This window comes from Danio rerio, chromosome 20 (assembly GCF_049306965.1).
Source record: "Danio rerio strain Tuebingen ecotype United States chromosome 20, GRCz12tu, whole genome shotgun sequence".
Classification (NCBI taxonomy): Eukaryota; Metazoa; Chordata; class Actinopteri; order Cypriniformes; family Danionidae; genus Danio; species Danio rerio.
This window is the reverse complement of record NC_133195.1, coordinates 20,908,865-20,921,198: the sequence shown is the minus strand read 5'-3', so window position 1 is coordinate 20,921,198 and position 12,334 is coordinate 20,908,865. Positions and strand designations below refer to the sequence as shown.

Here is a 12,334-nt window from a genome sequence, read left to right as displayed (position 1 = left end):
TATATATATATATATATATATATATATATATATATATATATATAACATTAACTGTGCGTGTGGTCATCCTTTCATTATCACACACGGTATGTTTTTACCTGCTTTGATTTGCTTACAGTTATTTTTGATAATATGGTTAAATTATCATCCTTTACGATAACATTGCTTTAATATGAGATTAACTCCCCATTTATGTGTAGTTACTGCTGATCTGGCACCTTTAGCCAGGACAGATGACTGTGCATATTTTAGATACATGACAGTAGATCTTTTTAAATGTCAATTAAAAAATAAAAAACAAAAGTTATGTTGATTTAAAAAAAACATGTCTGCAGCTATATTTTGCTTATTTTGACATTTAAAATGTGTGGCTGAGAAATAATTATTTCTTTTTGATGTGGTCAGAGATAAATTTGGTAAATCCTTAATTTTGAGCCCTAAAAAAGTAATGTGAAATAAAAACTAATTGCAATGTGACAACCCATTTGCTCATGCACAGTGAGAAAGCTCATACACAACACACACAAAAAGTGAAATGAATGATTAGGCATGTGGACAACACAACATCTAAACCAAGTCATTTTAGCATATCACATTCATATTTTTTCATATAAAATATAATTTCCAAACAACAAAATTGTGGCAACTGAAAATGGCAAGTGGCTAGTAATTTTGGAAATCTACTAGCCACAGTGGCTGGTGATTAAAAAAGGTAATATCAAGCCCTGGTTATAAGCATTATTTTCTTGTCATATTGATGTATAACCACAACATTTTTACAAACTTTAACAAAAAAATATGTTTTTTTCACCATTTTAAATTGGAATTGCAGTTTTTATGAGAAATCTCATGGAGTAGTCGATAGGCATGGGCCGGAATAAGATTCTGATGCAATGAAAACCTTGGATGAAAATATCAAGGTTTCACAGTATAACGGTATTGTGATTACTGCTCTAAAATAAGTTCTTTTGAAATGTTTGGCTATAAAACAACAATTTTTTCCCCCATTGAACACAATATATTTTGGTTGAGGTCTGCTGTCTTAATCAGTTTTAAAAACGCAAATTTCTTTACAACTTTTTTTTCGCATAAGAGCAATTCCAGCATTATGGATGTGACATTTGCAGTAAAATCTCAAAACATAAATTCACAGAAAGTATATATTAACATTATATTGAATCATCTGTTTATATTTTCCAGAACAACTTACCACAGAGTTATAGGATCAGAAAAATATCTGTAAACTGTAAGCATTTTTTATACTTTAAAAGAGGAAAGTAAACAAGCGTTAAGGATGTGACCAAAAAAGTTTGCGAGTTTACAGTCTACAATATACTTTGTTGAAATTCTGTAAATTAAACTGCACAACCCAAAATAAATATTGCTAATTAAAGGATAAGAGTCGGCTCTCTATTAAAGGGCCATGACACCCCCCAATTTCGGTTAAAGTCTACTTCAGAATTTTTTCAAAAGATGCACGATTAATGGGCGTGGAGCTCCGCGAGCATCGGGCAGGAGTGGGCGTAGCTAGCAGGGGAGAACGTGAGCAAACAAAGCTAGCTCACAAAATGAGACAAACCGTGAGGAGACGCATGAGTTTATAGTTTACAAAGTTAAAATGCAAAGAAATGAACAGTAATTTAATGCCCTGCTACATTTGTTATTCGTAATTTCATATACACATAACCACAATTTATATCATTATAAAGATAAGTGTGTTCATGTAAACCCTATAAATGAGGACTTCTCCCTCAATCCCCGTATCCAGCAGACTCAGTGCAGCAGGTCTCCTGACCTGTCTGTTTTAACCATTAGTCCTGCTGGTAATCTGGAGGATTTAGGCAAACACAGCAGCACGGCGATGTGTCTGAATGTGAACGAACTCCTGATAAAAGACAGCGTCCGCTATTCTCTAATTCTCATGCTGCTCTCCCGACAAAAAATGCTAGCAGCACACACACAGCTTTGCTGTATGATCGGCCCTGACAGGATCGCGGGGAAAAAACATGCAACAAACCCCATGGATCATGGAAAGAAACGCATATGAGCCTTCATGAACGGCTAAGTACTGTGTGTCGTGGGTCCGTCCGTGTCTCACAGCTCAGGCTTGACACTGGCAGGTCTGGCAGGTCTTATGAATAATTAAGCAGCCGGCTCTTCTCATAGGATAAGAAAACTCCGCTATGAATAAACTGACGCGTCATCATTGCACTTGTAGTACTGCGCTACGTCACCGATTTTGATCCCGCCCCAAAAATCATTTTAAACAAGGAAGCTGAAATTAGCTGAAAAAAAGCTCAAAATTATCCAGTTTTCCCCACAATTAAAGCTGACAGGTGCTAACATTGTCTTAACTGATGCTCAACACACACAAATCTGTTAATATATAAAAAAAAGTTCTCCAGGGTGTCCTGAACCTTTAAACAAAAATGATTGACTTTATTTTATTAGATTTTTTTTTTTTTTTTTTTTTGCAGTTATGAGGAAGAATTTCCTTTATGTATGTGAGATCTCCTTTATGGATGAGACAGATGTGAAATTGGCACTTGTGTCATTTTGGTAGATCAAGTGTAATAGTTTGAAAATATTACCAGAGATATTTTTGAGTATTTTTTCAAGCACTGTAAAATACTTGCTTAACCAAAAAAAAAGAAACAGTTTCGAAATTTTGCTTAAAATCTTTTTTTTTTTTCGTGGCAAGGTTGACATTCGCGTGGAATTGCTCGTATAAAGAAAGCCACTGCACTGTTCAGGCCTATAGTATGCTTGAATGTTGGTGTATAAGCCATTTGTTTTCTGAATCATGGGCTGACTAGTACATTTTAATGTGGAGGGTCCTTTTCTGCTGGAGATACTGTTGCTCTGAAAAATAATTAAAAACAAACAAACTCATTCATAACTTAGGAACGCTATAACAGAAATTTTGTTGATTGTTTCAAACTGTGGTAAACCTTGAAGCCGGTTATCGTCCTATGCCTGGTAGTCAACTATTATGTGATATTTAATGCTTGAAACCGATTGTGAAAGCGATATCTCAGATTTATAGATGTGATGGTTTCATATTGATTCTTAAAAAAAAAACATCAGTTGAATAATAGGATTTATCAACCAATGCTGATATTTATAAATTTATCAGCCACAGCAATTTGGCCACTCATCTCCATTATTTTTTTTGCTGATTCTTGCAACCTTAGAAGTATGTTCACACTTTTTTTTTATTTACTTACAATGGACTGTTGCATTAACAGAGAAAAGTTACCATGCAAAACTTACAACAGAAAACTAATGCTTCTGATGAGCTTTTTTGTGTCCTGTCCACCAGCACAGTATGGAAAAAGCAGGACATTCTTCAAAACATTTCTCTTTGTGTTTTCCACTAATTTACAAAAGCCTTATGTTTGTATGATAACATAAGGGCGAATCAGAGATGCTATATTTTATTTTGGGATGAAGCACCCTTTTGCTCCCTCAACCAATCATCACAGCCTCTTTAACCCTTCATTCACACCTACTGTAAAGTCTCCAGCCTGTCAGGCCGAAGCAGCTGACTAAAGTCACGATTATGCTCGTAAACGCACATGTGGCGACTGAACGACCCCTTCGTGCTTCCACTGACAGCCAGTGAGGTTGTGAATGGTGTGGATTGTGTGTGCGATGAGTTTTGACACCATGTTTACTCTGTACCCGCTGTGCTCGCCATGGTGCCAGTGCTGCGAATCAGAGGGCACTGTGTGTGTGGCCTAGTGGTGGAGAGAGTGTGTGAGTGTGTGTGAGAGTGTGTGTGTGTGTGTGTGTGAACAAAGGCAGCCTGTTTACATGGAGAGCAGGGCATGGCTGAGCATGGCAAAACTGTTGCCCACTGGAGTAATAACATCTCCCAGTCAGCTGCGGGATGAATGGTGTGTAGGTCTACTGGAGTGTTGGTTTTTCCTTTTTTTTTTTTTTTTTTCAGAGCCGTCTTTATAGCGCGGGTACTCAACTGGTGGCTTGTGACCCAAAAAATGTAACGTTATGTTGATAAACGTTTGCGCTGACCCATTGTGTTTGTGTAACTACCGGGAGCATGAAACCACTGAAATCCAAGAGACATTTACAAACCCAAATTGTCGATTTTCTCATCAGCTCATCATGTTAGTACTTTTTGCATCATTTAGGCCAATGCTTTTCTTTTTATTTCAATAATTTGATTATTATTTATTAGAATTAAAAAATTTTTTACCAGATTTTATCGTGTGAATTTTCTATGCTGGCAACCAATTTTTGTTCATGATTGGTTCATTTCTAATGTAAAAAGCTCTTAAAGGGATAGTTCAGCTTAGCAAAATAAACATCCTGTCATCATTTATACATTCACTGGTTGTTTCAAACATTTATTGGTTTTTTATGTTGGACAAAAAGAAGATATTTTGAAAAATGTTGGATTCGATAGCCACTGGCATCATTATTAGGAAAAAAATTCAATGGCTGTCGGTTTTTATCATGCTGTTTCTTCTGTTGAACTCGAAAGAAGGTAACTCATACTAGTTTGAAATGATTGCAGCGAAAATAAATTAATGTGAATTTTAGGTGTTTAAAGTTAATGTTTTTAAGAAACCTTTTTTATAATTGTTTTATTTTTAAAGGCTACTTAAATTACTTTATGCTTAAAGTTGTTTCTTGCTCCCACAGGGATATAAAACCAGACAACGTGCTGCTGGACATGAACGGCCACATCCGACTCGCTGACTTCGGCTCCTGTCTGAAGATGATGCAAGACGGCACGGTGAGTGTGGCTCAACTTAAAAAAATAAAAACTAGGGTGTGAGTCCAAAACCAGAGCCTGTTTGTCATCCTCTCAGGGTGGTCTCCATCTGTTGGATAAAATCACTGCCCCTGCCCTTTTTTTCTCTCTTCCTCTCTCTGTTTCTCTCTTTCTCTTTGCTTCTGACATTAATGGAGCCACTGCTGCCCTAGAAAGAGAGGCTAATTAGAAAGGGCCGTTGCTGCCACTCCTGTACTCACAATCTGATGAGTCACCATAGAGCGCTGATACCAAGGCCAAAACAGCTTTTATCTAATGTTGTGTGTGTGTTGGTGTGTGCCAGCAGCATGCAGATGAGGCGTTATTTATCTATTAATTTTTTTTGTTTTACCGGCTTGTTTTACATGTGAGGAGATCCCTTATTGTTTGGGGATGTTACTCTTTTAATTGGATGAAGATGAGTAGAGGTTGTAATGATGCACAATTGACTGAGATTTAAAAGGGCTAGTTCACCCAAAAGTGAAAATGTACTCACCATTTACTCTCCCTTAAATGATTCCAAACCTTTATGAGTTTATTTCTTCTGTTGAACACAAAAGTTGATATTTTGAAGAATGCTGTAAGCATTGAATATCATAGTAGGAAAAACAAATCATATGGAAGTCATTAGCTATGTTTCCATCCAAAAATGTGTGAGTAAAGCAGCATTTCTATCCGAGTCAAATCGAACAAAAGCGTCACTTCCAGATTAACTGGCTCCAAATATCAACAGTAAAAATGTAATTTGCTGTGCTAGGACAAGCAGCATGAATCATTTCCTCATCTAATAAATGAATTGCACCTCAGAAGGCAATCCTGACACGCGTGGTTGCGTTTGAAGGCGTGAGACGCGGAGCACAGACACTCTTGATTCTGAAGGTAAATAATAATATAATAACTCTAATACTGATATGGTTAAAGTATTTTAGAATGACCTAAACAACATTTCAGTCATTTTACAGGGTGCTCAGTCTGCTAATTTATCCATTTGCACACATTTTTTTCATCACATGATCTCTTATAACAAAATCACATGAGCTTTTTTAATGCACATACTGGAATTTGTTTGATAAAAGTTTTTCCATCGTAGTTTATGCACATCTTTTCTTATCGAAGTTTATCTTACTCAGTAATGAGTAGGGGTGTAACGATTTATCGTTGTACGATTTATTGCGATGCAAAAATGTCTCAATATGCATCGTGGCGTTTTGACGATTTAATTACGATATGACGTCCGTTTTCTCTTATTAGTTTCTCTTATTAGTCACTGTTTGCACGTGAGCTACGTTCCACCTGCTGTCGCATGTGAGTTCAGATTGCAGCAGCAGTAATGTTAGCAGACCAAGATGAGTGGAGCTGAAATAAAGGATGGCCCATCCTTCAAAATCAGACGTCTGGCAACATTTCGGTTGTACAGTCATTGCTTTAGACTCGTCCGCTTTTTGACACGCATACTGGGTCAAACATCCTAAGTTTTAAAGTCTTCACAGTGATTTACATACTTTGCACAGCGACATGGATACCTCCTAATGGTGTTGAAAGAGTCACACACTGTATTTATAAGGTACAATTCACCCTAAAATATCATTCTGTCTTCAAATAATGTTCCCGCCGCAAAATCACACATGACGTGAGCTGACCGTGAGCTGTTACTACAGAGGGCGGACTTTGATAGACGCGCGCATGGCAAGCCGTTTTAGCATTTAAACCTTTGTTGTGACTATCCATAAACATATTTTGAGATATCTCTAATTATATTTTGACTAGTCATAATTATAATTCGACTAGTCAGAATGACAATTACAGATATCTGCATTTACAATTGTACTAGTACGAAATCAGATTGGAGATATCTGCAAAAATATTATGACTAGTCATATTCCTCCATTGACTTCCATTGAAAAATATTTGCAGATATCTCTAAATGAGTTTTGACTAGTCACAATTGTAATTAGAGATATTTCTAAATGAATTTAATTAAATATGAATTAAATACCTGGAAATGTGGCTAATAAGTTCAATAATGGCTAGTAATGTTCAATAATATTTTAAGAAGTTTTTTAATTGTTTTATTTTCCAGGGACAGGCCTGTTGAATTTATTTTCTTAAAGTAGGTTCAGTTTAACAAGTTGAAACAAAAGAAATACATAAAAAATAGTTTACTTGGTAAAATTTGCATTTCAGTTTAATTTTCAATTTTTATTCCAAATATCATGATACATATCGAATCGTGAACATTATATCGTGATACACATCATATTGTGAGCTGAGTGTATCGTTACACCCCTAGTAATGAGCATATGTTTTTATGCACATTTTCAAAATTTATGCACATCTTGGCGTTTCAATCAATCGATTTTTAAAAAAAATTATTATTAGTGATATTTTTTAGTGGGCATATAAAAAATGTGGATGGAAACGTAGCTACTGATTTTAATTGCAATTAAAATTTTTGGGTGAACTATCCCTTTGTGACTGAACTTCAGGTATTTGTATTTGTCCGATTTATAGTGAATCACTGCAATGCGTTTGTGAAAGCTAGCAGCTCTTGGTTTTGGGATTGCAAATTAAGTTTAAATTCTCCCAAATCTATTAAAATTTAAGATTATACACTGCATATACACTGTTTGTCAAAACAAATGTTAAAATGTGTTTTGGATCATTAAACTTTTGCAAATATGAAAAATAAATAAGCTATAGTTTGTTTATTATTATCATTATTATTATTACTATTATTATTATTATTAATACTATTATTATTATTATTATTATTTTATTGTCTTAAAATATATGATAAAAAAGTAACATTTCAATTGTAATATTTATTAATTTTTTTGTAAAAATTAGATTGCGTAGAAATGTAATAACAACATGATGAGGATTATAAGAATAAAGTATCCAAATTAATCTAAAGTGTATTACTTATACAACTACTGGGTAATTGTACAATTAGAAACCCAACATTAATATTGGTAAATAAACAAACAAATAAATAAATAAATGAATAAACTAAATTATTCTATTTTATTTTATTACAATTTATACCATAGCACAGTTTTGTTTAGTTTTGCTCATTGTTCAGCAATACATATAAACTTGGCTTAAAAACTAAACTAATTATCTATTATATAAATTTCTTAAAACGTGCAGTCCAAAGAGATTATTGTCTTTAGATTAGGAACTTATTTTTGAAAGGATTTGGTATTATAACAGATTATGAGTCATTTAGTATTTTGCCCCATTTTACCGGAAAGAGCTAGAGCAAGCATACTTTTTAATAGACTTGCTGTCTAAAAGTGAATTTTGTCAACAAGCATAGAGATGTTTTTAACATAGAGCAAAAGCCACAAAACCCACATTTGTTTTCTTGGTGTCTGTAATATTGCTTGAAGATATGTTTATGCCTGACTCAATGTCTTTCAGTGTTATCTGCACAAGACAGTCTTCTGCAATTAAACATTCTACAAAAATAACCGGAGGTCAAGACATGTTTTGAGGGCTTGTTTTATGAGTGGATTGAGCAAGATGTCTTCTTTTTAGCAGCGCTCTTGTGCAATCCTGGTTAACATGTCTAAAGCTGTCGTCACTCATTTAAAACATGTTACCTGTCAAAAGTTTGGTGACAGTAAGTTGTTTATTTGAAATGAAAATCTTTTGCGGCAGTATAAATGTCTGCTTTTGATCAAATTGATCAATAAATGCTTTCATTTGCACCTTTTAAGAAAATTGAAGAAGTTGCACATGGGATAATTGAGATTAATATTAAAGTAAATGACCCAAAAAACCTTCGATCAAGTCTTCATATTAATTCCCTTTGTATCTTGTAATTATCTCTGGTTACACCTAATTTAGACTTTTATACAGTTGAAATAATTGTGTATTATAACTGTTACTTACAATAATCAGTCATTTTTTTGGGATGTCAAGCGCAATGTTATAGGGTTGCACGGCTTAACAATACTATGGCAGTATTGTGATACTATGGCTCCAAAATACTGCCGGTGCAACTGTAGTTTGTAAATGGTAGTATCGTCATTAACAGTCTATCTACAATACATAATGTTGCATGTACCATTTTATTTGAAGAGTCTGTGGAGCCCTTTAAGGCCCGGTTTACACTAGTGCGTTTTACGCCCGACTTACAAATTTACATTTTGAATTACTTACGTGATAAGACTGAAAAATAAACAATATTTGACCACTTCCTTAAGCCTAATTTGGTTGGAAAAGTGCTCTTTTTGTTTTGAATTTCGTTCATTTGGTATAGTTTGTGTCTTTATTTAAATGTATTTTTTGTTGGTCCGTTATCTACAAAATAAACTAAAAGAACAAATACATTTAGAGGACGTGACGTGCAAATACTTTTTTCAATATTATTATTGATTCAATTCAAGTAGGCCGATTGTAACATATAAAAATATAGTTTTTCTGGTCACTTTATTTTATGGATTTGAGTTAAGAATTATAGTATCGCAATTAGAGCTGCACAATTCTGGCTAAAATGTGAATCGCAATTTTTTTTTTTTGCTTAGAACAAAGATCACAATTTTCTCACGATTCTGTAGATGTAAAATAAAGGAATGATAAAAACAAACATATGGCACAACATCGATAATAATATTATGTGTAGGTCTACTGGTTTCTATAAATAATCCTATTATATTTATAATAATTCTGATGTTGAATTATGTTTAAGATATATGCTTGCAATCTGTCATATTAGACATATTTATTCACTGATAAAATCAGACATTTGCCTTTATCAGATTATATTCAACATTATATAGGCTTGAGTAGTTATACTGACATTTTAAACATTTATTTTCATACACAGCTGTGTGTTCACTATGAAAGAAAACACATATCAAATGCTTGTCGTAATCATAACTCTAAAATGCGATATGATCATTTAAATGAAGTGCACACTTTCAGTGTCATTTTGACTGTTAGTGCTTGTTCATACTTCGTGCGCGGCTTCCAAACGATCACTCTGTGCCACAAACTGAATATTATTTACAACTGTATTACCTGTTACTCGCAACATATGCAGGTTCAAGTACATGCACGCGCGTCTATCATTAAGTAGAGCGCGCGCGCGTGCGCTCCCTCTCTGTTATAACAGCTCACGGTCAGCAACTCGCGTCACGTGTGATTTCCCGGCTGTGAAAACATCATTATATGAAGACAAAAATGACAATTTTAGTTGAATTATACCTTATAAATACAGTATGTGACTCATTCAACATCATTTGGAGGTGTCAATGTCACTGAGCAACATATGTGAAACAATGAAAAGACTCGTGCAGCCGCCTTTTCTTCTCTCCTGTACTTGAAAATATGATTGACAGAATCGTAGAAATGCTGGATTAAGATCGTCTAGGGGACCGAATTGAGATCGCGATCTTTTTACGATTAATTGTGCAGCTCTAATCGCAATACTACTTGGTATCACAATACTTCAGCTGGTATAGTATAGTAACATAAATTAATGGTATCATGGCAACCCTACAATGGTACTATCTAAAAAGTAATCTAACCTTGTGAAGATTTGACATTAGTGGTTTTGTAAAAAAAATTCTTAAGATATTGATGATAATAAAAAAAAAAATGTTATTATAAGTGAGTATTACCTCGTCATTTCACCCTGCATACACAGATGCAAACTTGTCCCGTCTCATTTGCGACGTCACTTATCCTCTGTGCAGGTCCAATCTTCAGTGGCTGTGGGCACACCAGACTACATCTCTCCAGAGATCCTGCAGGCCATGGAGGACGGCATGGGGAAATACGGGCCGGAGTGTGACTGGTGGTCGCTGGGCGTTTGCATGTATGAGATGCTGTACGGCGAAACACCCTTTTACGCTGAATCCCTGGTGGAGACCTATGGAAAGATCATGAACCATGAGGTGCGTATATTTTTGGTTTCACCCAGTTTAAACGTTCCCCGCCACTGACCCATATTTGAGTCTAGGGAAATAGAAATTTTTCATTTTAGGAAAAGCATGAACTGCAGCGAATCCGATTAAAATATTTATTTATAGGCAATAAAAATAAAGCTTAGGCTAATTATCGTGACAAATAGCATCCCGCCTGGAACTCTGTTGGGACATATAACATGGCTCATAAAATCTGAACTGCCCTAATTTTTATCAGGACATCTGGCCGCCCCTAAACCACCACTGTTTTTTCCTATTTGTCTGTGCTTTGGTTCTACAAGAGATGCAATTCTGATGGCTTCAAAATGTTTCTGTGAAGTTTCAACCTTAAAAAGCCCCACATATCACATATTAAAGCTTGTCAAAGTTGCCCCTTTTTGGGTGTAAGTGAGTGTATGTCTCTTTAAATGCAAAATTAGCTGCTGTTCCAGAAGAAGGCAGAGCTATTTTTATAGAAAATTTTGAGGGATGTAAACAATAACAATGGTTCTGACCTGTTTCCTGTTTTACATTTTTGATTTTCCATAGCTTCTGAGAGTCCAAAGTTCCACATATTGATAAATAATGTTACAATAGTTGATTTAACACCAAGTTATGATTGAATTGACAATTGTTACAGATATAAAATAGTTTGACAACAAGCAGGAAATGTTCATGGGCCAATGGCACAACCACATTTAAGTGGTTTATAGAAAAAAATAATAATATTATATGTCAGAAATTACATGTTGAAACCATGTTTGGACAAGAACGATGAGACTGAGGAAGAGTTTTAAATCTTTAAACTGGACCAGGATGTTTTTTTAATGGTTAGTGGATAAGTTTATGCAGTTGTTATGGAGTAAATTTGATTTAGCTCACCTAATGTTTTACAGCTCTATTCCGATGTGCTGGGCTTTGCAAATAAATACTATTAAACAAATCTACTACTAGAAAAACAAAATGTAAAGGCCATCACCTGACTATACAGTACTGAAACAAGAATTTAAAGTTGTGCATTGATAGAGGCTGTTGATTATTTATTAGGGTTAGTTCAAATTAAAAATAAAATAAAGAGTTGATTTTTACTGTTATAGGTTGGCTGTTCGCATACATCGTGTATCCACTCTGTAAAAAATAATTCTGCCTCAAATTAAGTTGAATCAAAGTCCCCCTTTTAGGGAAGTCATTTCACTGAGCTCAAATCTTTGAAGGGCTGCACGATATTGGAAAAATCTGCCATTGCGATATTTTGTTTTTCTGCAATATAGAGTTGAAGTCAGAATTATTAGCCCCCTAAATTATTAGACCGCTTGTTTATTTTTTCCCCAATTTGTTTTTAACGGAGAGAAGATTTTTTCAACACATTTCTAAAAATAATAGTTTTAATAACTCATTTCTAATAACTGATTTATTTTATCTTTACCATGATGACAGTTAATAATATTTGACTAGATATTTTTTAAGACACTTCTATACAGCTTAAAGTGACATTTAAAGGCTTAACTAGGTTAATTAGGTTAACTAGGCAGGTTAGGGGAGTTGGGCAAGTTATTGCATAACAGTGGTTCGTTCTGTAGATTATGGAGATAAAATGTAGCTTAAAGGGGCTAATAATTTTGACCCTAAAATGGTTCAT

General features: G+C 34.6%; 1 protein-coding gene across 5 annotated transcripts in view; it reads left to right on the top strand.

The window, feature by feature from the left end:
• The window catches only part of cdc42bpb (CDC42 binding protein kinase beta (DMPK-like)), a 145,238-nt gene that overhangs the window by 64,895 nt on the left and 68,009 nt on the right, over positions 1 to 12,334 (top strand). For all 5 annotated transcript variants that reach the window (XR_012395639.1, XM_021468493.3, XM_073932959.1 and 2 more), the window contains 2 exon segments: positions 4,669 to 4,762; positions 10,486 to 10,686. Coding sequence is in view for 4 of the 5 variants with exons in the window: in XM_021468493.3 (XP_021324168.2) it covers positions 4,669 to 4,762; positions 10,486 to 10,686 (295 nt within the window). In the remaining variant the exon portion in view is untranslated.